Here is a 27,763-nt window from a genome sequence, read left to right as displayed (position 1 = left end):
AGGAGACAGTATTCTGACATCGAAATTCTTTTAGATGCAGCTCTTTATGGCAGGAGCCAATGGTTACAGGTCAAGCTACATCTTTTATCTTTTAACTAATGCACGCTTATTTATTTGCTCCCTGTAGTATTAACATGTAAGAAACTAGTGCACGGTGCCAACAAATCCAAAGCTACAGAAGAAGGATAAAGCCAAAGATGTACGCGGTATCCATGTGCTCATGGCTAATGAGCTCCCTGCATGCCTCACCACTCAATTTTCTAACTCCAGCGGCTCTACAAGTCCCACATACTGGCTATGCTGGAACCATGTGCAGATAGGTGCAAGTCACTGTGATTGGAGGAACTATTACACAAATAGTAGACAAGATACTACCCAAGTGGAATACCTTGCTCTTCCTCTTATCCAAGTCTTACTTGCAGCCAGGACCTAGAGTTGCCATGTTGTCCGTTAAAAAGTATGAATCTAAGGAAGATTTAAGGGAGAACTAGCAATCATGTTTTGGAGGACTGGAAACGAGCCCTTAAAAATGCCAATTCAACCTGCCCCACTTCCAAAGTAGCAGCATTTACTTTCTGCCAGAGTATGCGCTTAGACGGAGAGGGTGCTGGATGTGAAGGATTCTAAAGCACTATGGCCAAAGCCCTTAAACCTCATTTATTTTAGCAACCCCCAGTGCTAGATGTAAGAAATCCTAGAGCATTTTTTGCCCTATCAACATACAATGTAAAAAATTTCCTACATCTAATTTGTGGCACTTTTTCTGCTCTGGAGGCATGCCAGATTTTAGAGGATATGGTGATACATCTGCTTGATACGTAAATCGAAGGGTGATGAGATGTGATTTTATTGCTAAACTTCTGTTCTTGGCACCCAGATGGGACATCTAGGCCTATCTTCGGGACTTGATCAAAAGTTGAGTCATTGTAGGCAAATCACTTTGCCCTATTGTTCCATGAAGTGTACTATTAGTGTACTGTCAATGGATTGTCCCATTTATCAAAAACCACCTTCATTTATCTATGGAACCATTACCCCACTAAAGAACTAACAAAGCACCATACGCAGCATTTTTTAAACAAAAACTTTATTTACAAATAAACACAAATAAAATATTTTATGGAAGAGTGAGGGACACACCCAGAATACGCTATTCCACTTGATTAAGACCATATCAACTTCAATTCAATAAAGCTTTATTCGATTTTTGCAAGAAAATCATAAAAGCACAAGATGTCACAGCACTATAATCAAAACGGCTTTAAAATCATTATTAAAAATACCACCCAAGACATAATATAAATAAAGCCCTACTGTAACTTCCTTCAAGCTTAATCAAAGGAGATTACATATTATAAGAAATCCATATTAAAATGTTTTTCTGCATTTAATTACATTTTTTTTTAAATGAGGAAAATTACCTTGTAAAATGTTCATTCTCTAAAGATTGCAGTACTAAAAACGGAGGACGGCATTTACTGAGGCCAAGTGAACGTAAAATTGGTAAAATCAACCCCCTTCTTTGTACAGAAGGAAATTTACAAAATAAAAGAACATGCATTGTTGTTTGCGGAGACATATCATCACATGGGCACTTACTCATGGTTCTAGACCAATCGTTCATGGTAGGAAAACTAATTAGCCTGTGGAAGATCCCCAATCTAAAGCGGGTCAATACCATCCTATCATATCCACCTAGAATATTTTTAAGATACGGCTGGATGCTTTGAGTAGTTAACATCATTTGATTCGTCTGTACCGTTGACTTCATTATTTCGGCAGAAAGTCGGTTTGTCTCAAGGAGCATCAAACAATTCCTTTTTAGATTTTTTTCTAGTAACCGAGATTATGGTAGTAGGGTCATCATTATAGTCAGGGTGGCCAAGGTCTTTCATAAAGTCTTTGACATATTTTAACCATGGGATACTAGAGGCCCGCAGTAGCTTGAGGCTGTCATTTTAGATGTCCTGATTAAAAGTGTTTTTTGTAGTAGACCATATCCTGTGCCACAATAAAATGGGTTGTATTTTTATAAGATTAGATATGTGCGGCATCCCTAGCTCGGTGTGACGTATGTATTTAGATGTGCTGCCTAGGACTGCCAACAAAAATCAACTGTAGGGGCTGAGGCTCTGCATAGCTCCAGACGCCTGCACCATACATAACCGTGGAGACGCATTTTGCCTGGTAAATATGTAGTAATTCTACAGAGGGTCGTCGTCCCAGTTTTCTAGAGAAATTGGCTATTGCAGCAGTAGCTTTCATAAATAGTCGTTTCCTAGCTTGGACAGCCTGGGTCCATGTCCCCTTCTGGTCGAAAAGAATGCCTAGATAATAATCTTTTGGTGAATTCGACCTTTTTATTATCAATAACTATGTCTCTATATTTTGTACGACCTGCCCCACATTTCATAATAAAAGTTTTAGAGGTGTTCACTGTATGGCCCAGGTTATGCATGAACGTAGAAAACCCGTGTAACTACCCTTTGGAGCCCCAGTTGCGTTCGGGACATCAATACAGCCATCAACTTCAAGTGTCTTTCAGGCAGCCATCTACATGTAAGTGGAAGTCACAGATTCGGAAGGATACGTAGTCCAATAGTTCAACCCTGCTAAAAACCACTATGGGAGTGGTTTTCTTGCACATGGAAAAAGAAAAAATGCATCAAAAATAAAAAATGGTTCTGACTTTCATTTGATACTATAAATACCAATGTAGCATGTTTACTGTCGATTCCCAACTCTGTACATAATTAGATATTTCTGAAGGTTCATATGATGTGCATCTTTGGCACGGTCTTAACTCCTTCAATTAAGTGGCTTTGTCTATCACTAAAATAACGAATAAATATAATATAGAAAGAATGGGAATGGAAAAACCAAAAGGTAATATTGCTGCAATTATAGTTCTTCTATAAGAGTCTATTCTTTAAATTAATAATTACTGAATATATCCTCCTTACATGTGGGTTCTCTGTGCACGTTAGCAAGAGAAATACACACTCCTACCGAAAGGCGCACATTCTAATTAAACAAGCAGAAAACAATACAGCCTGTCTAATAAGGATAAATGGGAAATTATTCTTCATCTCCCTTTCTAAACAGAAAAAGAATAAGCATTCTCAAGGCCTACAGGTCTGGCTTTAATGTGTTGAAACATGCAAACAAAAGTATGCACAAATGCCATCTGTCTGTTAGCAAACTACATCTAGTGGCTTTGCCAGTTCCAGGTATGTTGAGATTAAGCCCTATTGCTAGCTGCACTGAGTAGCTGTCAGAATCCCTTTCAGTGGGCCACGGGACAAGGTGGAAATACTGGACCCAAACATGATGGTTGAAGCGTTTCACTCCTGATGTCCCGGGGTCCATCCTACTATGGGTCCTGAAGTATGACAGTTGCTGTAATCTGGCTATTACCTGTTGATGACTGCAGATCTTCACAAACTCTACTTTTATGAACCTTGCCTCCCTCTCCTGGAATAGATGTACTGTGACAATGGAAGCAGGGGGACAGGAAGGGATTATAACCCTAATGCAAAAAGAAGGACTCTAACGTAAACATGGAGAGATATTGATCTGCAAAAGCATGGTGGACTAAAGTAGGAGACGCCAGCCGGGATCCCTGCGGTGGGAAGCCTTCCCGTCCATCATTCAATAACTTAGGCACCTCACCTAGAGATACAAAGGAGGGAAGTCTTGAGAGTAGGACCCATCAAAGAAACTTTACATAATATAAACAGGGAAAGGTAGGACTTGCATTGGGGGAGGGGGCAGGAATGGGGAAGGGAAAAATACAACAGGATATAGACTCAATCCCTGTAAGAACAATTGGATCGCTGACATCACTTTAAATTCCACTGCCCCATTCCAGTGTGCCCATGGTGATCCACAAAACACAGGGGAGGAAATGGCGAAAGAAAAAGTAGGGTAAGAAGAACTAACCCAGGGAAAGATGAACAAATACACCAGCGCATCGGCTTCCGCTATGCAAACCAACACAAATAGCAATGGATGCTGTGTCTGAAGCCTCTTCTAGAACTATAATCCTAGAGGCAATTGAACAACAAGATACGCCCAGGAATCGAAGATAGAAGAGGTAAGGGTATATTTGGCCAGCTCTGGCAAGAGCTATGAAATGTAGTAGACTAAATGGCAGAAACTTGTGGTCTTACTTCGGAACTGGAAGATAACTCAAAATTTTTCCAAACTACAGTTTATCAACTCTTTGCAACACACCACACTTTAGAGGAGGTGACGCAAAACGTGAAGAAACAATCAATGATCAGCAACCTCCAAAAAGTGTGTATGCTGGAGGGGATTGAAGGCAAACAAATCGAGAAATTCCTAGAGAAGGGCAATGTAGCATAAAAACGGCAAATCAACTGTCCAAGTGCTTTGTGATTGAAAGAGCCCATAGGGCACTGGTCCAAAGACTGATAAAAAGCAACATGTCTCAATTATGAAGATAAACGCCCAACTGCAAATGGCACAAACCGGTGGGTCAGCAAATGAAGCCTCGCACATTTTTTCCTGGAGTACACAAGAATACTCCAGAAACAGCTTAAATCCTTTAAATAAGTTAAAAGAACGCTGCAGTAAAGAGCCTGGGCAACACATTATTGGATCAGACTAGGCAAAAGGTCATGCATAACGTTCAATTCTTTGGCATCACAAAAGAATCCTGGGATTGGGTGGCGATATGGAGGGAGTTGAAATAAACCAAAAGCCCCAGAGAAAAGTGCCAAAGGCATAGAGAGTGGACTCATAGGGCAGACCCCTATGAGAAAATGCGGCACAAAACAAACGAGGAACAATCCAGGGTTGCCAGATGGAACTCCGATAGATGGATCTATTGAAGAATAATCAGCAAGCCGCAACCCAGACTCTGAAACTGAAGAGGAACCGAAGACCACAGGACAGATAAGTAGCAGCCAACAATGATCCCTGTTGAGAAACGCAATACACGTAATGCTTTTCCTGGTAATGTTAATTTTGGTTATAAGGGTCAACCGAAGGTAGGTATGGGGGACAGACCGTTTCAAAGTTGGGGTGGCGGAGAGTTCAAAACATGCAGCATGGATGGAGAGGCACTAGGAAATGTACATGTCTGGTTACTAGGAAAGATTATATTGCACAATGTTTGGGGCATTCTTGAGGCTTACAAACTGGAAAGGAAGTCACATAATAAGCAAATCAAGAATAACACAAAGACGGAAGGGAAGGCTGCCTCGGAGTCCTCTTGCCGCACCCCAGCAACAGGGGAAAGATAAGAGATAGGATGTTCTAAGAGTGCTGGCAGATTACATGCCACAGAGCTAAACTCATAAGAGAGTTCACCTCAAAATACTGAATTGGAATGTTAATCAAATGGAGAATAAAATATAGAGGGGAATAAGAGTGCAATGCATTGAGAGACATGGTCCCAACCTGATCCTCATACAAGTGACACAACTTGTGGGATCCAATTACACATTCCCCAGAGTAAACAGATATGTCTCGCTGGCACATGAGTTTCACCAAGGGGTGACCATTTTGGTTAAAGACTATTCCATTTCAATTTATTAAGATGTGGTCTGACCCAAACGCGTGGTATGTGGGAGTAAGTGGGAAATGGGAAAAATCAATATACACCATATTTAGGGTTTATGCCCCCTCAACAGCTTGGGTACACTTTTTCTGGAGTTGCCAGCTGACATACACATCATAGGGGGTAATTTTAATGAGTTAATATTCACAGAAATTGATAGATAATCTGATACACAGGTGACTATAGACATTCACAAACCTAACCCATTTAAGAAGGGCACTGGGCCTGACAGACATGTGGTGCACTAAACACCTAAGAGCCACTATTCTTATTTCTCAGGCAAACACAGGTCACCTTCTAGGATAGTCTATCTTTTTGCCAGAGGCCAAGAAAAAGCAGATCGACCAGATGGAATACCTCGCTGGAGGAATATCAGGTCACTGCCCTCTCCTGTTGAATATGGATTTGGGTGACAGGAAGAGGAGGACCTCATGGAGATTGAATGCTTGGGAGATGCAGGATCACAATATGCTTTCAACACTCATGGAATCCACCAAAATGTACATCTACGAAAACACAGTGTCGGTGCTGTCTGACACTGCACTGTGGGAAGCATACAAGACCGTGATTAGAGGAATAATACAGGCCGTAACTGGAGGGAAAAGTTAGAGGACAGGGGAGAAATATTTTAACTGGAAGAAATTTTTCGAGAATTAGAACGAATCTGTCAGTGCTCATATAAAACTGTATGAGATAGGAGACAAAGTTGGGCACCTACTGGCATTGATTAGTCAAAGGCAAGTGGGAATTAGGTGGGTGGAAGAGAATGTGGGTGAAAAAGGGAGATAAATCTCCATCGATAGGAGAGGTTTTGCAGGCCTGAGCAGATTACAATAAAACTTATATCAGGTTGGAACACGCAAGGCAAAGGGAGATAACAGAACTACTGGGTGAAATGGATGTCCCAATAGTGACAGAGGAGACAAGATCCTAGAGAAGATATCCCCCAACAAGCAATCATACAATTGCAGGGGGAAAAATACTGGGACCTAATTGTTTTCCTAAAGAACTTTTTAAGATTTAGGGACACGTACAGAAGCAACCCTGCAAGCTCGAAGAGGCGACAATAGATTAGGATCCTGCTGCCACATATGCTTTGTTGATCGTGACAAATCATATGGAGCATGCATAGCTGGCTACATAAATAAATATGTGATTCAGTGGCAATCCTCTCCCTTGATGCCAAAAAGGCTTTCAACTCCATGGACTGATGCTTCATATTTCAGTTTCTGGGTAGAATGGGAATGGCACCAAAAGTCCAGACTTGGATAAAATGGTCATGTACCAAACTCACTCAAAAACAGTTGAAATGAATAGGTGTACAAGGCAAGGATGCCCCATCCCCACTCTTAATCACCATGAAAATAAACAGCCGGCATGGTGGATCAGAGGATCCCTTGAGACGCTGGGTTTACAAGTTATGGACAGAAAAAAAGACAGAACAGGAGACAGAATTTCGATTTACAGAGGCGACATGTCCGCGGAAAACAATAACAATCTGTGCCCAAGCTCCTGGAAATCTTCCCAGGGTATAGAAAGTATTTAGGATATCAATTCAGTTACAAAATAGTCTTTATCCTGAGCAGAAAATAATAATGTCCAAGAGTACGAAGATCTTCTTTAATCGCAAATGCTCACTTTACGATAATCACATCCAGTAGAATATTCGTTACAGTGTAGTTGGTGCATTGGTTAGTACATTCACAACCAGATGATAGGCGTAACCAACACGTGTTTCGTCATTGGGTCATCACTTCACGATAATCACATCCAGTAGAATATTCGTTACAGTGTAGTTGGTGCATTGGTTAGTACATTCACAACCAGATGATAGGCGTAACCAACACGTGTTTCGTCATTGGGTCATCACACTTCGACTTCCTAAGGGCAATACTGATGTAGAAACAGTCATATACCAATCCCAAGAAGTCTTGCAAGCCGCTGGTTAATGCATGGAGCACTCTCCGTTGAAACCCGTGAGTTTCAGATCTTCTAAATAAATTTTACTTTACCTCGGGCCACTTGAAGATCGAGATTTGGATAATTCGGGACAAACCTGCTTTTTGGGTTTGATTCACAACTGTTTCTACATAAGTATTTGAGGACAATGTACCTTAAAGCAATGATTCATATTAAACATACTTACTACTTACCCTGTTCACGCCTTTCCGGTGTTAAGACATGAATGGACATTATGTGTGACAACAAGCTAAGAGAAAATTATGTATCTGTTAAACTACTGTTTTATATGTGCAAATCAATAAAGAGTTATTTAAAAAAAAAAAAAAAAAACAGAACGGTCACAGGTTTGAATTTGAACAGGTCCACTAAGCCTTTCACCTTTCTAAATCGGAGTAAATGAGCAGTGTTAAAATAGGTAACAATGTGTGCTTTCACTGGCAAGAAGCAACTTAGGAAATGAAGGAACACTTTAAAAAACTGAGTAATGTTATGGTAGAACTCCCCAGACACTCAAGAACTACCCATTTACTCCCAAACGCTGAAAATAAATGAGGTTGGAGTGGACGACTAGAATGCAAACCTGTGGGGCATCTAAAGCACTGGATGGAAACGCTTGAGGCACTTCCACCGAACCCAGCTTTACATACATAGTACCTGTTTTTTGATGACGTATTCATCCCCGCCATCAGCTTTCAGTTTTTCAACTTTTTCTTCTTGTTGTTTTGCTTCCTTTTCATACATTGCCTTTTCTTTCACCAATCTGCCAATGATAAAAAAATAAAAAAACACATTGGAAATGGGCTTAACATTTTCTACATTCAGAAAGTATTTCTACATATTCAGACTTATTTTTATATGTTCCCATTTTAATTTCGTTAGGAATTTTCTATGGTACTAAATTTTTTTAACTGAGTGACTATTTTCAGCCTAAAAATCGCATCAAGACTAAGCAACATTTGGTGCTTTTGTTTCGGGCTCACACTACTAGAAAGCCGCCTCAAAGAGCAAAATAATACAAGGAGGGTTTTTTAAAGTGACGTTGTAATGGGTGGAATTTAGAGACATTATTGATTAACATCTGGAGAATTCCATTGACCTAGAAGGGTCCTCAGACCAAGATAAACTGAAATACATCCTAACAGGCTTTGCGTGTTTACTCCAAATACCGCCATTTGAGACACATGAATTCTTCTCACATGACGTCATCAGAAGCCCCTTTACAGTGTATCGTCATGGAAGCAAGGTTCACAAAATGATTGAACCCACTTTAAATATAAATTGGGAAGAACTTAAGGCAAGAGAGGAGTGAAGACAGCGTAACCAATTGTTAAGTGTATACAATTGTATCCATGATGAGATTAGGCAATGCCATTCATTTCATTGCCAAGTCTCTGCTCGTGTCCCCTGTGCTCTTAGACTGGCCTCCCTAGACCACATCCGTTCCCATTCAGACAGAAGCGTAAAAATGTATGCAATAGACAACTGCCAGGATTTCCTCTTCACATCCTTTTATCTAAGCACATTGTCAATATTTACACAAGGAATCACTGACACGTTAGAAAAGATGTCTAATTGGTGCAATTGATATGAACGTAGCTGATCTAGACTCGGGACAGTCTACTGTAGCTCGTGATGACGCCCCTTGAGGTATGCTGCACATGAGGAAAATGTGGTTAAATAGTCCATTTTGATGGCTCATTAGACAATCTCAAATGAGGCACTAGCTGCACGTTTTCTAATAATGAATGCGTTACAACAAAGTCTACACCGAAACAAATCTCATCTTGAGTCCTACTACAATCCTTCATACACAGCTGAAACAGTCATTGCTGTACTAAGGATTTACAGTTTACAAGGCGCTTCATGGTCCCACCATCCTGTCAAAGGCAAACCGACTTCTGCCATTAAACTTTACTTTAGCCCTTCACATGAATTAGCTTTACTAGTAAGGAAAAAAAGTTTTTAAAAACTCTCAAGAACAATTCTTAAACTAGGCATCATTAGCTGGCCCTATTACACACACCTGTTCACCGGTGTTTTACGTTTCCTGTGTCAGTGATGCTTTATAAGGTTCAGGAGCAACAGATCTAAGGATTACCCGCTACACATTCAGATGAGGTTTGAATCTTTATTCTCTGTCACTCAGACTAAGCAGTGCTTCCCAGCATTACCTTCTGCTGAGTGTCCATTTCTGTTACTGGTATGCGATATATTAGTTGAACTGCTAATCACACTAACACAGGTCTGGCAGATGATGCTTTTAAATTATATCCCAAGCTGCTGCTTGTACATTGCATTTAAAACCACCTCAGAAAAAAAATCCATTGATATTATTGCTTCTCAGATCTCCTATATCAATTTAAAAAGACTGAAAGATGGATACAAATCCTCGCTGTAAACATAAGTAGCCCTTAATAGATATGCAGTACTTGCTATTGTAGTGGGGCAAGTAAAAGGTGCGTTCAGCTACCGCATACAACCTCACCAACCCACCAGACACCTGTGCTCTACCTCACTCGCACACAATCCCCGCATCCACAAATGCAAAACTGGAGGTCGATGATTCTGCTGCATCGTCCCCAAGGCATGAACGATCTCCCTCAACAAATCAAAGCCTCTTCCTCACTTCTTGAGTTCCGCAAGAAGCTGAAGACCTGGTTCTGCATATCAGAGCCCTGGGACCACAAACCTACACACCTTGCTCAAGCGCCTGGATACCCTCTTGGGTCATTAGTGCGCTACACAAAACATAAACGTCACAACTGAATAGCACATGTTGACGTGACAGCCAAAACATCAATGGTTGACTACCTGCCATGACTCCAACCAGAGAAAGTACTGCACCCCGCAAATAATCAAACCTCCCCCCCCCCATTTTCGCTTTTACCCTACTAATGGATGATATTTGAAATATGAAAATTCTAAAACGTTAACTGATAAGTACGGTTTATCATGAATATATTTTAATCGCCGTTCAAAACGGATTGGTAAAACAAATAGTGAAACACAAGCACCATGTGTACAAAACTAAAATCTCCTCAATGGCACAAATTTTTTTTCAGAGCGCGTTTATTAAAGGATACTTACACATATAACAAAGGTTTCTGCGATAAGTAAAGACTAGCTACAGATAGTACGTATGTGAGGAATACTGAACTTGGTAAGAGTTGAACTATTTAAAACCACAATTTTAAGAATTAAACAGATGCTGAATAACACTCCACTCACACGGCCGAATTAGAACAGTTTTTAAATAAACAGAACTCGAACAGCGCCAAACAGGGACATGACATTTCAGAGAGTACCTTGGAGTTGAGAATTTCTCCTTAAACTGCACTCTTTCTGGATTGCAGAAGTTTGCACCTGATCCCCGTGCTGCTCTGTCGCCCAGAGTTGGCAGCAGACACCCATCCTTCATGCTTCTATTTGTAGGAGACTGTTGTCAGCCATAATCCAATTTTTGCCTTTACCCAAGCCGGCAATGTAAATCGCGGCGTTCCTTATTTTTATCCCAACACTATAAGTGCAGCCATTTGCAATCCCGCTGCATGCTCATTAGCCACGAACCGTAGCGGTTCAGCTCATTTCTGTTCATTCCACTAATCTCCTGTCTTTACTCCATTTATTTGCCACTTTTACTGCAGCTCCTGCACAAACTACAACACTGCCCCTTCTAAGATTAATTGATCATCAATTTAATCCTAATTTGGACCAAGTCAGGTGGTAAATGGACCACTTTCACTTGATTGTTAGTGAAATGTGTGCAAGCACATTGATAAATTCTGATTATTTATCAATTACCACCAAATGAACTAAATCTATTGAATAAATTCTTGCCTGATTGCTATAATAGAGTTTGAAAATATTGCTATTGATAATGATTCCTGCTAATAGTTTCTTCCGGCTGCAGTTGCTGGGTTGTCGGTAGACAACAAAGAATTCATTTTTCATAACATCAGCTGCGGATGGCCCAGCAATCCTTCATTAATCAGTTACATTATGGGGCCTCTCCTACATAATGTGTGTTGCTTTGCTCAGAAAGCCTAAAACACTTTGTCATATTTATGTCAATTACCAGTAATGTTAATACCCTTCCATCAAGGCATCTTGTAATAGTTAACATATGCTGCATTAAGTGTCTTAAGGCTCCTCGAGATGAGTTATCTTGCAGCGACGGGTGTGTTTCCTAATGCAGTCTTCGGAATGCAAATAACAAAACGACAGGCTAATGAAAAAAACGCCCCTTGATCTTAATTTCTTATTGCAGGGGCCAAGTCGCTTATTCGAAGGGTGGAGTTGAAACTATTTTAAATGAATCTGCTAGCGTGTTTTCCCAAAGTTAATGGAAAAGCAGTTCTCTGGAAAATGGAAAAAAGAATTAGACCCGACACACATTCAACTGCTTTAATACTGTAGTTTTGAGCCATGTAGCCAGTGCCAGTTCAAATGACAAAACTAAATTACTGTTGTCATTTTATTAAGGGTATCCGCTGGGTAAGAAGCCGGCTCAAATGTGCAAAACTGCGGAGAAGCCATGCGCGGTATTTTTAACTTGCACCGGAGAAGGGAGGCAGCGGCGATGCTTCATTCTACTCTAGGCGGTGACTGCGGGTCCGGCCCAAGGTCACGCTCCAGTAAATGGCGCCAGGCATCACTGTAGAATTATAAACGGTCTGGAATACAGGCCAACGTCCACTGAATCCCATTTCAGAAGCAGCATATCCCCGTCCGAAACGGATTCCTTTATTAGAAGCAAGGAATTAATCATAATCTGCCTTTTCAGGCGCGCGCACAGGCAGGCAGGACCCCGAGCCGCCACAGGACGGTGGAAGGCAGGCTTGGCGTGCACACATTTCCTTACATAGCCACCATTTTTACAAAAACAGAAGCAGTGTGCCTAGAGCTGGGGCATAATTGTTTTCTCTTGCTCAGGACCCAAGCAAGATTGTTAACGCAATCCATAGCGGTTTGTACTGATGTTTGCTAAATGCAATTTTTGTGAGAATAGGTTACTCAATGCAATATAATAGCAAAACATGTTGGAATGCCAGATTTCCTTTATCATGATTTACATTCGTACAGCTGATCGATTACTTATGATCAAATTACTAATATACAAATTTGCAAACATAATAAAATTATTTAATTTGCAAAATCATCAAAGAGCTAAAAGACTTAACAAGAGCAATTTATTCTCTGAAATACAAGACCTCCACATGGTTTTTGAGCCTCGGATTACTTCCATAACCTTTCGACTACCGTTCCTCTTATTTTAAAGTACAGTCAAATTTCTTACGAGGATAATCTGCATTGGTTCACGCCCTGCCAACCATCCTTAATTTGCAAAAGAATAAGTGCTGGGCCGAAACTTTTGCTCAGAAGTCTGCGGTTGGTGCTATAGAATATCGGGGCTGCCTAAACCCAAGACTATGTAGTCTTGATTCTATGTCAGGACCGGAGGCGGGGATTAGGCTTTACCTTTCTTAATTTATGGCATCAAGCAGCCATTAAAAGCTTAGAAAAAGTCAACAAAATTTCATCTCCCATGATGCTTCAGGAAACAGAACAAGGTCCAACAGCCAATCAGTGCAGTTCATGGGTTTAGTTGTCTACAGATATTACGTGCAGTCCAGGCTGATACATTTCTTATGGAATTACATTTGTTTTTGTAATTTCAACTTGATGTGCTGGGCAAGTAAAATATAAGGTCTGCCACGCTGATTTCCCTTTTAGCACTTCGGAACAAGTCCGCTATGCAAATTTCAAGGTGTCTTTTAAGGTGCCACACTTAAGTCTTTCCTAAAGATTTTTGATAAAGTTGTGTCTGGGTATCATGCATTACCACAGAATGAAAGCTGAGCAGTGAGAAGCAATAGTGCCCTAGGTAGCTTCTAGTTAGCCCCTGAACTTCTCCTTGATTTTTGTACTGTTATTCTATCGTGCTTCATGGTGTGATTCACATGTTTCTGGTCTTGTTGAATTCACATGCTTCTTCAACTCAAAATACAATGCAGCTGTTTGTGTGCTTTGTTATTTGTTAGGTGTACATTTTATTTATTGCTTCCCTTTCTTTGTCACTGGAGAGTTTGTTCTGTATGTTGCTCTTGATAACAGCGCTTTGCTTAACCTTGAGGCAAGATGGCTGCCGTGGGGAAGGCTGTGTAGGCAGCTAGTTCCCTGGCTCCTGGCGTCCTACTGCTTTACCGCCAGAGAAGGAGAAACTTAGAAATCCTATGCGCCCAGTTGATCGAGAACCGGCTATGTGGCTCTCGTGCTGGTAATTACGAGTTCGCTTCACCTGTGCTCCGAGGTCAGCGATCACGCTGCTCAGCATCGGCTAAGCCGCCGTTACTACCGCGGTCACGGAACCCGCCCGGGCTGGCCACTAGGAGAGAGCAGAGAGGCAGGAGACGGAGCCCGGCAGCGTTGTGCGGAACCCGAGGTACTTTTCTCTGTCCGACCGCAGGCTCGAATCCGGAGTAACGCGCCGGTAAGGAGGCAGAGAGGCGTTGGCCGTTTTCTAGCAGATTTAGTAGCGGAGAGAGAAGTGCCTCCGTCTTTGAGACTATTGGGATCCGGAGCCTGGAGCCTGGAGCTTGGAGCTTGGAGCTCGGAACTCGGCGTGTGTATGCCTCAAAAGACACAGACCTGGCGAGACAAATTTTTCAGCACCAAAACGGAGAATCATTGTTGCACTTCAGTACACAGTGATTATATCCTGTTACAAAATATCCTGGTCCCCAGCTGAGCTCACGAATGTTGCTAAATTTTTTTGAACTTAATCGGCGGACTCCGCTGTGGCGTGGTATACTCTGCTTGTGTTGGCCACAGAGTAGCGTTTTCCCTGGAAGAGGTGGTTCACGAAAGAAGAAGACGCCACCTCCATCTTCCATAGCCACACGTAGTAATAGAAACACTGGTCCTGGACTCGATTCGGGCAACATGGAGCAAGAAAACGAGGAAACTGAAATGGCAGAGGCGATGTCATTGCTCCCTGGCAAATTCTCCATCAAACAGGGTAAGAACTCTAATAAGGGGGCTGCTGCTAAAATCAATGAAACAATCGGCATAAAAAGCTCTAATTTACAAACTGTGCCAGACTTATTCGTAAAGCATGCCGCAAAAAAGAAAATAAACGATAAAGATAACCAAAGCACTGATATAACTACAGGTCAGTCTGCCAATCAGGCACCCACTATTGGTGATAATCAGAATGATTTTAATAATCTCTCTATGCTGACACCCGTTCCAATTCCGACCGACTCGTTGAAGAAGGGGGTTATGGGACTTGCAGTTCCGGATCGAGATATCACCGATAGTGCATGCTCTCTTTCATCATTGGTATTATTACCTAATGAAGCATCAACTGTAAAAGAAACCAGTGGGCACCAACATAATCAAGAGCTCCCTGAAAATTTCTATTCATTATCAGAACTCTCATCCGACGAAGCAACTGGTCCTAATAAAGATTGGGCAGACTTTAGTGGAGAAAGCTTATCTTCTGAGGGTGAGATTAGTATTAGTCCTGACAATACTAATGTGGGAACCATTATAAAAAAAGAAGCTGAGGAAGAAGGGATCTTCTCGTACAACAAGCCAAGAGGCGACTTCTAATTCCTTATCTCCCAACTTGATAACCACCGCCTCTGCTACTGATAATATTCCAGGGCCTAGCCATACCGTCACATCCGATCCTGGGCTACAGCAAGCGAATAACGAAGAGATCACGCTGAAAACAATTTTTGATACTATGATGTGTCATAGAGCAGAGAGCAAGGCCGAGAACCAACGTACGCAAATGACATGTGCTAAAGTCAAAAATGCAGTACGACGTGCAATTAAACTATGCTCAGAGACTGCTGACAGGGTCACTGAGGCTGAGGCTAGGATATCTGTATTAGAAGAAGAATGTATGGCTCAAAGACAGGAAGCAGGAGATTTCAGAGTTCAAAAGGATGACCTATCCGATAAATTAGCTAGTTTGGAAAATCAGGCCCGTAGAAACAATTTGCGTTTTCTGGGGATCCCTGAAAATAAAGAAGGAGGGGACCCGAGGAAGTTTATTATTAACTTATTAAAAGATGCTTTTCCTGACATCACTGATTGGGATTGGGCTCGGGAGATACAACGAGCACACAGATTTCCTTTTACAATAAGGAAACCACGACAAGGACAAGGTCAAGAAAATTATCCTAGGGCCATTTTGGTGTCATTTAATAACTTCCTTGCTCGTGAAGTGATATTCGCAAATGCTAGACCTGACAAGAAAGCGGATGGTCCAGGGTTTCAGTTCTTTGTTCGACCAGACTATTGCCAAGCTACTGTGGCTCAACGATGGCAATTGAAGCAACTAATTCCTGACTTTCAGAAGAAAGAAGTGGCAGTATTTCTTCAAGGCCCTGCAAAATTAAAGACTATATATAAGGGGCAGACAAAATATTTTATTTCTACAATCAAAGCTAAGGAGTATCTGGAATCTCTCTGAACAAATAAAACGATTTTTGGATATGTAGTATGATAGATACAGAATTGGGGGGGTAATAATAGCATTGCACTGTATAATAATTACTTGACTGCAGGTTCATTACGCTTCTCCATCTCCATACTTGTCCTCCTTCTTTTTTCTTTTTTTTTCTTTTCTTTTCTTAGGGACGCCACGGGTCGGGGACACGGCATCCATTCATTTCAGGAACTGACAGCTCCTGTGCCTCATACTTTGGGGAGGGTGGGGGGAGGGGTTCTGGGATCAGGGGTTGGGGTGGGTAAGGGTAAGGGTTGGTGGTGGGGGTGTAAGGCAGAGGTGTTCAATACAGGGATGACTATAAGGCATCTAAATGGCAACATTGAAGAACAAATACGTTTGATGACGATCAACAATCTGTTTTTTTTATTTTGGAAATGTATAAAAAGGTGAAAATATGTTCCATTAATATTAATGGTCTCAATGATCTAAAGAAGATTGCCATGCTTCGAACAATGCTTCAAGGGTTGAATATCGACTTCCTATGTTTACAGGAAACTCATATTTCATGGGATTAACGTTGTCTCTTGAATAATCTGGGACTAGAAGTCTTGACTACGTCTAAGCAAATGGGTATCAAAAGAGGTGTTGCAATTTGCATGCGAAAGGGAATAGGGAAATGTGTAAAAACTCTTTCTGATAAATGGGGTAGATGGGGAGTGGCTGAGCTTATAATTGGTAGTTGCAAATTTACTTTATGTTGTATCTATGGTCCCAATTTGGATGATGCTGAATTATTCAATACTATGAACGCAGAACTATCCACTTGGGCACAACCGACCATAGTTTGTGGAGACTTAAACATACACATGTCAGCCGACTGGGATATTAAATCAGAGAAGAGATATATGGGCAGAAAGGTCAAAACTTACAAAGCACTCAGAGACCTGGTTCTAACTAATGGATTAACTGATGTCTGGAATAAATCTTATCACAATGACCCCGGATATACTTTTTTCTCTACTCCTCATCAAAAATTTGTTCGTTTAGATTATTTTTTTGTATCATCTTTTTTTCTGGAGAAAATTCGCATCGAGATATTACCACAAGTTATCTCAGATCATAATCCTATAATTGCAGAGATGCAATTTCCCACCGACCGTCCAAATTCTATCAGATCCTGGTCATTCCAAAGAAATTTATTACTAGACGAAGAATACCTTCAATTTATGGTTAATATCATTAAAGATTATTTTTTGATAAATAACGATACTGCCCCTCCGCAAATAGTTTGGGATTCTTTTAAATCCATTATACGCGGCGAGACAATCAGTTTCGCAAATTATAAGAGGAAAAAAAATCAAGTAGATTTTAGGGACAGGCTAAATAAGATAAGGCGGGTGGAGATGGAATTATCTGTCGCATGCAAAAATAATGCTAATATAGAGGATGTACAAACACGCTTAATTATTGAACGCTCAGGTCTTCGCACACATATTGCTGAAGAAGTAGCTGCAAAATTTAAACAATATAAAACGGAACGCTATGAACTTAGCGAACGCACGGGTAAAATTTTAGCTCAGCGTTTACGACAAAAATCTTCTTTTAATGAAATACACTGTGTCAAAGATACAAATGGGGCCCTTCACGAAAGTAGGGAGGGAATATTAGAGGCATTTCAGGGCTTCTACAAGACGTTGTATAACGACTTTAACAATGAAATCGACAAGACCCTTGATCCCAAAGAGTATTTACAAAACATCAACCAGCTTTCTCTGTGCACAGAAGATATAGATTTATTTTCTAGACTAATAAGTTGGGAGGAGATTGAAAGAGCCATTATGAGTCTTGCAGCTGGTAAAGCTATGGGGCCCGATCAGATTCCTCTGGAGTTTTATCGGACATTCAGACTTTTGTTAAAACCAGAGCTGCTTAAAATTTTTAATGCAGCTTTCCAAGAGAAAGCTCCGGATTCTTGGTCTACAGCTACCATAGTTGTGTTTGTCAAAAAGAATAAGGACCCAAAGGAATTAGGCTCGTATCGTCCTATATCTCTGATTACAGCTGATAGCAAAATTTTTTCCAAAATTCTTGCAAACAGACTAAACGAAGTTATGCCGGACCTGGTTTCTAATATCCAGCATGGGTTTATCAAACACAGGGACACCACAGATCACGTTAAACGTGTTATTACTATGTTGGATTGGGCCCAAGCAAAGGAATCCCCAGTCGGAGTTATCTTACTTGACGCTGAAAAAGCGTTTGATAGAGTAGACTGGGGGTTCCTTTGGTCCGTACTAAAATGGAAGGGTTTTCCACCACAATTCATTAAAGCTATTCAGTCACTTTATTCTAATGCAAAGGGTGTAATAAGATTAGGCACGGATATATCTAGCCCATTTTCAATTACTAGGGGGACCAGACAAGGGTGCCCCTGCTCTCCACTTTTATTTGCACTTTACCTAGAACCCTATTTGAACAGATTAATTACAGAGCCCGGTATTCCACCTGTACGGCTCCATGAGGTAGACCATAAGGTCTTAGCATATGCAGACGACGTGGCCATTGTCACTTCTGATTCCTCCTCTGCCTTACCCAAAATAATAGAAATTGCCAGTGAATTTGGCAAATTATCTGGATACAAACTAAATATTTCAAAAACCCAAATTATACATTCTAAAACCAGTATGCCCACTGATATTGTTTTAAATGATACTGCCACATACCTTGGTGTAACCATATCATCTAAAATAGATGACATTGTAGGATTAAATCTGGATCCTTTACTCACATCCACCAATAGAACTTTAGAAAGGATAAATAATTTACATTTATCTTTAATTGGACGGACTAATGTTATCAAGATGTTGATTTTTCCAAAATTTCTCTACTTTTTTCGTACTATTCCATTATTTTTCTCTATGTCTCTTTTTAACAAAATAAGATAGGATGCTGTCCAGGTTTTTATGGGGCTATCGTCGTTCAAGAAGATCCCTAAAATGGTGCACTCTACCGCCAGAACGCGGTGGGTTAGGATTCCCGAATTTTAGAATGTACTATTGGGCTATAACTCTCAAAAATATAAAGGTCTTATTATTTCATGATCACATTAACGAAACTTTTATGTCACCATCTATTTTTGAGATGCTTATGGGTGCTCATGTGCGCCAATGCTTATTGATATTCATGGAGCCAAGCTATTACAAAAAAACAAGATTTAAGGTTCTTCTCTCTGCTTTTTTGGTGTGGAGACAAATTAACAAAACTTTAAGGATAACTTTAAAATATAATTTCTATACACCAATTTGCTGTAATCTTTCTTTATCTGGCATTTCTCAAGACATTCCTATGAACCGATTCCGTTTGGGACAGATTCATTCAACTGGGCAACTGTACCAAAATGGGGCTTTAATGTCTTTTTCTAATCTCCAAAATATATTTGGTCTACTCAGAAACGAATTCTTTAAATATTTACAAATTCGTAGTTTCTTGGAAAAAAAACACCTCTTACATACCAATGTAATGGAGACCAATATAGTCATGGAAAATGTCAGGAGAAATAGCCCTATCGGCACAATCTACCAATCAATGGTCAACATGTTGCATGATGATCTTGATTTCCAAACCCAGAAATGGGAAAAAATACTGTGCACAGACGGAATTGATCTTGTAAGGGCATTTGAGATTAGCAATAAAACATTAATTAACAGCTCTCTTAAAAGTCAACATTACATGGCATCTCTAGATCTCTATTATACACCGGCAAAGTTGGCTAAATGGAAAGCTACGAAAGGTATTAATTGTAGCCGCTGTGGAACTTTAGCAGCTGATTCTTGTCATATGTTTTTTAGCTGCGCTGAATTAATTGTATTCATAAACAGGATAGAACAGTTTTTGACCAATTTGCTCAATGTTAATATTAAACTATGTCCATCTGTGATTATTCTTGGTTTATATGCTTCATCTGAGAGCTTAACCGTTGATCAAGAACATTTTCTTTTCATTGGAATGTCTGTCTATCGTTTATGTATTACTTCAAGATGGCTAGATTCTGATCCACCATCATTTGAACAATGGTTGGGAAAATTGTTAAATGTTTACAGAATGGATAAAGCTGTGTATAATTTGAAAGGACACAGAAAGAAGACATTTGCTAGGAAACTTTGGTCGCCTATTGAAAATTGGATTTAATCTAATGTATTAATAATTGTGCTATGGATTGTCATTGTTTAAAATGTATTTCTTTCATTTTTTTTTTTTTTTTTTTCTCATCCTTGTACTCTGTTTGCCTCTGCCATTGAAAATAATAAAAATATTTATCAAAAAAGATAACAGCGCTTTGCTTGATTAACATTGTCTTTACTACCTCTTGAGCTTTGTGTGATGTCTTATATGTAGCAATTTCTGCATATAAAGTGGTGCCCCTTTTAGACACCCGATAAGAATGGCCAGGTCCCCCTGGTTAATTTTGCTTTGAGTCCCTTACTGAGATCAATCCCCCCTCTCCCCAAGCTATCTAATGTTTGCAATCTTGCAGAGCACTATAACTCAACAATGTTGGCTATAATTGACTCCCTTGCTCCGCCTAAATTTAAAAGAATTCAATGTCAGGACTGGAGGCGAGGATTATGATTTCTTTCTCCACTTTATTTAACAGCAGCCAAGATTTTAAAACTGAATTTTTAAAGAACAAAACTGCATTTCCCAGAACCCTTGGGGAAATGTAAGGTTAGAGAACAAAACAACATTGTCCAATGAGCAACAGCCGTGGTCCATCCAATCAAGATACCGCTCCCTTGATGTAGTCTGCCCTCACTGGCCCATCATCCTCTTTCTTCGCTGCTGCGCAGTCGAGTTAAGTGTTCTTTTCGGTTTGGCTTATTTTACCTCATGAGTAGTGTACATTGTGTTTTGCCTCATGTTTAAGGTTATTGTTGGCTTATTTTGCCTCAGGTTTGATGTTATGCATCATGGTTTAGTGATTTCATCACAGACGGGCTATGCGTTGTTTCTTTGCTTGGCTGGTATCGTTTGCACGTTCTGTTTTCATTAATGTGCTCTTTATTGCTTTTTATTTCAATCAGCGCTTAAGCGCGCTTTGGTTGTGGTTGCAGGAGGGCGGCGGTCGAAAGTTTATTCTCTTATCATGGCCGCCGCCGCACGCCATTCTCAGTGAGGTTTGTTTCCCTGTTTCTGTGCCACAATAACCTGACCACGGGAATGTTTTACCGTTCCTACGCGGCAGATTCTGGTACGCTCACGGTCCTCCCGCCGCTAGGGGCGGATTGGACTTGAGAATCCGGCGCACCCGTTCATATCCTGAGGTGTTTGAACAGCACGCTTTAGTTTCCTTGTGAGCTCTGGCCTGGATTTACGCCTCACTGAAGTTGTATTACTACTTATATCACGCTCTACTGGATTCTGGCACATACTGCAGGCGGAGTCTGTATTGCTTGTTTTCACGCCCTGTGGGCCTGTACTGAGGCTTACAAGCTTTTGTTGGGCACTTCCCAGGCCGGTTTGTGTTGATTGCATTTGTTCTGCACCAGACATTCTGTGCCAGGGGCTTTGACCTCTTAAACTTGTGACTGTCCCTCGCATATTGAGCACAGGCTGACACCCAGCCCTCACTAAATTGAACTGACTGACACCCAGTCCTGCTTAATACCGGACACTACTGTGCTGGTTGCTTCCCTTTCTCCAAGTTTGGAAATGGACTACGAGGCAGACTTTCAGGGGGAAGAGGATGCCCTAGCTGACCTTCCCTGGGACGACGACTTTTATGATGCTGTGGATGCATCAATTTACAAAGCTGTGGGCGAAGCCATGGCCCCCTTGGAGGACAGACTGTCCCGTAAGATTGACCAAGCTCTCGCTCGCCTCACTCACCCCACTTTGGCTCCTCTCCATACTTAGCACCCCCCTCCTTCCCTGCCACCGATCTTGCCCCCCACCCACCAAACGTGCCCGCGAGGCTGGGGTGAACACCTCCGCTTTTGACAGGTTAAAACAGGCTTTTTTTGCCTCACAACCTAGTCTCCCATTATCTGGTGATGGTCTGGAGAGTCCTCAGAACGCCGCAGGGACCGCTGACTCTGGCCCTGATCCTTCAAGGCCGGGACCTTCGACGGTGCCGGGTGCCTCAGCTGATATGTTCGATCCGGATGACATACACCCCGCCCGTCGGACTGGGCCCCAGCAGATAAGGTTGCCAGTTTTGTGGCAAATCGAATTTGGAAGCCCTTGGATAAGGAAGCCGTATCTGCCTTAGGGCAGAATGCCCTCGCCCGTCTCTGGACGACAAAGTGGCTCTCACCCCTGAAATTGATACCCGCATGGCTTCCTTCTTGCAGAAATTTATGCGGGACCCAAAAAAGGGGATTGATAGGTCCTGGCGCACATACCAGGACAAGCTCCTGGATATTTTAGGGCCTCTCACCAAAATATTGGATATGGCTGAAGAAGCCAAAACTTCAGGGTCCCTTATCTCCCAAGAGTCCCTTTCTGGGTGGGCTCAGAGAGCGATAGTATTTTTGGGCAATGCCAAGTGTGCCCTTTCTACGGAGCGTCGCCGCTCCTTGCTCATCAAAGTTGACCCAAAACTGGGAGATCTTGCAGATTCTGAGGCGGCCGTGGCCCAGGGAGCTCTCTTTGGAGAACCGTTTGTCCGGGAATTAGGCACATTTGTTAACACCTTCACCTCCCTGGAAGAGCGCAATCGACCATTAAGAAGGTGTTTTCCCAGGTTTTCAGAGGGGCCGGCCGAGGTAGGGGCCACTCGTCCGGCCGTGCTTCCAACCAGCACCCAAGAGGGCTAGGCTCCAGGCAGGGACAGTACCTGGACCAGTCCCGTTTTGGAAACTTCTTCCCGAACAGAGGTCGACGTGGCAAAGGCAGAGGATACCGAGGAGCAGTATCCTCAAGCAATGCCGGTGAGTGTTCTCCCTTCTTCCCAAATTAAAGTAGGGGGAGACTGGGGAATTTTTTCCAAACCTGGGTTTCTATCACTGGGGATCCATGGGCGTTACAAACAGTTCAAGGTTTTCGCATTGAGTTCCTCTGTGATCCTGTCCAACACAACAGACCCCATCCCATTCAGTTTTCTCAGCAAGACTCTTCCCTCGTGGATTCAGAGGTCGATTCCCTCCTGGCCAAAGGAGCTATCGTTCCCGCTACTCTCCACCCCAAAGGTTTTGTTAGCAAAATTTTTCTGGTGGACAAGCCGGATGGAGGCAAGCGTCCTGTTATAAATCTCAGTGAGTTCAACAAATGGGTGGTTTACCGCCACTTCAGGATGGAGGGAATCCATCTCCTCAGGGACATCATATGCCCCTCTGACTGGATGGTGCGTCTGGATTTAAATGACGCTTTCTTGGTCGTCCCAATTGGTCCTTCCCACAGGCAAAAGCCTTTAGTTCATCTGGCGAGGGCGGACCTACGAGTTTGCATCCCTTCCATTTGGACTATCCTCGGCCCCTTGGTGTTTCACCAAGGTCCTCAAGTCGGTAGTGGAATGTTTGAGGTCCCGAGGCATTCGGATGATTGTCTACTTGGACGATCTCCTCTTGATGGAAACGTGTCCTCTTCTGCTTCTTCGTCATCTTTGGATGACTGTGGACCTTGTCCAGAGCCTGGGATTCGTCATTAACGAGATGAAATCAGTACTCACGCCCGTTCAGTCTCTTACCTTTCTAGGCTTCTTGATAGATTCCACGACATCCACGCTCAGTTTGCCAACCAGGAAGATCTCAAAGATCAAGCACGAGTTGCAATAGTCCCTGGCAAAGAATGAAGTCTCTCTCAGGTACATCGCTCGATTGGTATGCCTACTCTCAGCTTCCATCCAGGCAATATTCCCGGGTCCCCTACATTATCGGGCGCTGCAACACCTCAAGACGCTTTACTTGCGCAGAGGGTGCCCATATTCCCACAAAGTAGTAGTTTCCGAAGAGGCCCGGGAGGAGATTCATTGGTGGTTACAACACATGGAGGCCTGGAACGGCCGAGCAATTTATGGCTCAGCGCCAGATTTAGTGATAGAATCCGACACCAGCATGGTAGGCTGGGAAGCCAGATGCAGAGATTTTTCCACAGGAGGATTATGGTTGGCAGAAGAACGGAAGTTACGTATCAACTGTTTTGAACTTCTGGCAGGCTCATTTGTCATTTTCTGCTGGATGAGGGAGTCCATTCAATCATCTGTCCTAAAAATGGACAACATATCGGCGTTGCGGTATATCAACCATTTAGGAGGCACAAGGTCCAAAGCCCTCTCCGACTTGGCTGCCGGGTTTTGGCAATACTGCCTGGACAACCACATCTCTGTGACGGCGGAATACCTTCCCGGCCGAGAGAATTCAGTGGTGGATTTTCAGTCCCACAACTTCAGAGACTCCAGTCCTTGGAAATTGAATACAGAGATTTTTCAGAGGTTGAACGACTTGTGGGGTCCGTTTTCGATCGATCTTTTTGCCTCGAGGCTAGACCAACAGCTTCCCCGGTTCTTCAGCTGGAGACTGGATTCCTGGGCAGTGTCTACGGACGCCTTCCTCCAGGACTGGAGACAGGAGAGGGGATATGCATTTCCACCTTTTGCGATGATCACGAGAGTGACAGCCCAGATCAGAAGACAGGGAGCAGAAGTGGTAGTTCTGACCCCATTGTGGAGGTCGTAAGTATGGTTTCCGGTTCTTCTGGAACTTTCCTGGGATTCTCCAATCCTACTCCCCCTCTTTCCAGATCTTCCCCTGGATCCCAACGGGTCTCCTCACCCTCTAGTTCTGGAGAGCTTGTTGTATCTCATGGCGTGGAGGATTACAGGGGACGTTGGGAAATCCCAGGACTTTTGGCAAGGGCTGAGGAGCTCATATTTAAGGCTTGGGCAGACAGCACCACCAAGCGTTACAAGTCCGCTTGGGGCAGATGGGCCCGCTGGTGTGTGCGACGGAGTCTCAATCCCATGGACACCGATGTAGTTCTTATCTTGAATTTTTTGGCTCACCTGGTGTCGAGCGGGTTGGTCTATAGGTCCATAAACACCTTTCGGTCAGCCATCTCGGCGGGTCACCTCCCAATCGCTAATTCGGCTGTCGATGAACACCCTCTTGTCTGTAAGCTTCTTCGAGGGATCAGACTATCCCTGCCTCTGGAGCCTCGTTACTCCGCTTTATGGGATGTAAACCAGGTCCTTAACTTGTTTTTGTCATGGCAACCTAATCAGTTTTTGTCTAGGAAGGAGTTGTCAGCAAAATCGGCGATGTGGCTTTGTCTTATTTCCTGTAGGCGAGTTTCAGATGTATGAGTTTTAGATGTGACATCTAGAATGTTCACACCGACTGGAGTCACCTTTACCCTTCAAAGAAGGACGAAATGTCGCAATAAGGGTAATATCTTACCCGGAATTTCCGGAAACTCTAAAGTTGTACGTGGTTCGGTGCCTCAAGGCATATGAGGAGATACAGAGGAGTATCGTCCTCCGGGAGAACGCAAGCTTCTTATTGCTCTACGCAAGCCCTTTCGGGCTGTATCTTCCCCCACCATTGCTAGGTGGGTAATGCAAGAAGCAGGCATTAACCTTAGGATCATTGGAGCTCACTCAGCACGAGGTGCTATGGCCTCGAAAGCATTTGGCTTGGGTGCCCGGTTAGAGGAGATCCTCAACGCGGCTGACTGGTCTTCGGACTCTACCTTCAAGAGGTTTTACTTCAAGCCAGTCCTAGGTATGGCTCACCTCGTGGTGAGCAGGCTTTGAAGTATCATAATCCTCGCCTCCAGTCCTGACATAGAATGAAAAATTTCCTAGCTATCGTAACGGAAAGTTTCAATTCTATTAAGGCCTGGGAGGCGAGGATTATCCCCCTCCCCCCAGGGTTCTGGATAACGAGACCCACCCCGTATTGGAGTAAGTAGCTCTTTTTGGGGAAGTTTCTCTTTATTATTGCGAACTATGAGAATTTGCTTTGTGTTCAGTTATACAGTCTGCCTCACTGATTTTGAAGTTCTAGGTTTTATTGATAACCTGGTTCGGTATGAAGATTTACCCTTTGTCCTCGTAGTTGCTGATACGACCAACAAAGACGCATGATTATTACCGAACGGCTGACTTTGCGCGACGAAAGGGGACGATGGGCCACTGAGGGCAGACTACATCAAGGGAGCAGTGTCCTGATTAGATGGACCACGGCTGTTAATCATTGGACAATGTTGTTTTGTTCTCTAACCTTACATTTCCCCAAGGGTTCTGGGAAATGTAGAACAGAATAGAAAGACATTTGTAGAGCGCATGGCTACTCGGGAGAATCCCAGCGCTAGTAACTGACACGAGGGGTAAGGAGCTACAGAGGCTAAGAGAAAAGACATGGTCTTTAGTTGCTTCCGGAAAGCCAGATGGTCAGGGGTTTTGCAGAGATAAAGAGGCAGGGAATTCCAGAGTTTGGAGGCATTATAGGAAAAAAGCCTACCGCCACTCCTAGACTTCTTGATCCTTGGGATCTCTGCCAAGTACAGATCGTTAGATCGAAGATTCCGGTTGGCATTGTATGGCTGAATCATGTTGGAAATGACAGGTGGGCCAAGTCCCAGTCTTGCCTTATGTACTAGGCACAAGGCCTTGAACCTGACCTGTTCCTGAACCGGAAGCCAGTGAAGGGAACGGAGGGCTGGTTTGGCTGCGAGTCTGTTAGTGGTTCCCATCAGGAGTCTCGCAGTACTGTTTTGTACTGTTTAGAGCTTTGTGATAGTGGCGACGGGGGCACCCAGATACAAAGCGTTCCCGTAGTTGAGTCTCGAGAGTATTAGCGATTGCACTAATACTTTCCTGGCCTCAAAGGGGAGGAGGGCAGGACCTTTTGGGCCATTCTAAGAAGGACATAGCAGAGAGCAGCTGTTTTCCTGGCCTGGGCCCTAAGGCTCAGATCCTGGTCCAGCTATACACCGAGGCTCTTGATTTCTGCTTTCGGAACTGGGGGTGGACCCATGCTAGGGGGCCACATCAAGCTGGTATTGAAACTGAGAGTGTTGCCCAGAATCATAATCTCAGTTTTTCCTCCGTTAAGCTTGAGCTGAGAGGCGTCCATCCAGTTCGAAATGTCATTTAAGCAGGAGTAGAGGGCATGGGTTGTTGGATCTGCTTGGTTGAGCCCAACCACCAATTGTATGTCATCGGCGTATGTGATGATCCGGATTCCATAGGGGGCTACCGTGGCTGCTAGGGGGGACATATAAACATTAAAGAGGGTCGGACTGAGAGATGAGCCCTGTGGCACACCACTCAGCAGACTGGTGGGTGCAGATACAGTGTTTTCCTCGAAGACCTGAAAGGTTCTCCCCTCCAAAAAGGAGGATAGCCAGCGAAGCGCCGTTCCCTCCACTCCTATGTGCCTGAGTCGCCGGATCAGAATTGAATGATTCACCGTGTCAAATGCAGTGCTCAGGTCTAGGAGTAGAATGGCTGCTGAACCTCCTGAGTCAAGGATTTTCCTGCTCTCCTCTACTACTGACAATAAAGCAGTTTCGGTGCTTTGGCACGGGCGAAACCCGGTTTGGCAGGGGTGGAGCAGGTCGTGATTTTCCAGAAACTCCGAAAGAGATCGGTTAACGTGTTTCTCCGTTACCTGCTTATGGCAGGCAAAAGGGATATAGGGTGATAGTTGCCTAGATCTGCCAGGTCGGGTTTTTTAAGTAGCGCTTTAAATCTCGCCCCTTTCCATTTAGTGGGGACTATTCCAGAGGCCAGTGAAGCGTTGATCAGATGT

At 42.9% G+C, this 27,763-nt stretch overlaps 1 protein-coding gene across 1 annotated transcript in view; it reads right to left on the bottom strand.

The window, feature by feature from the left end:
- Positions 1–27,763, bottom strand: part of TBCA (tubulin folding cofactor A) — a 396,544-nt gene that overhangs the window by 179,318 nt on the left and 189,463 nt on the right. Inside the window, exon 2 of the mRNA XM_085632266.1 lies at positions 8,204–8,309. Coding sequence (XP_085488392.1) covers positions 8,204–8,309 — 106 coding nt within the window. The remainder of the gene's footprint in view (positions 1–8,203; positions 8,310–27,763) is intronic.

This window comes from Triturus cristatus, chromosome 2_1, assembly GCF_964204655.1.
Source record: "Triturus cristatus chromosome 2_1, aTriCri1.1, whole genome shotgun sequence".
Classification (NCBI taxonomy): domain Eukaryota; kingdom Metazoa; phylum Chordata; class Amphibia; order Caudata; family Salamandridae; genus Triturus; species Triturus cristatus.
This window is presented reverse-complemented; position numbering and strand designations above follow the sequence as displayed.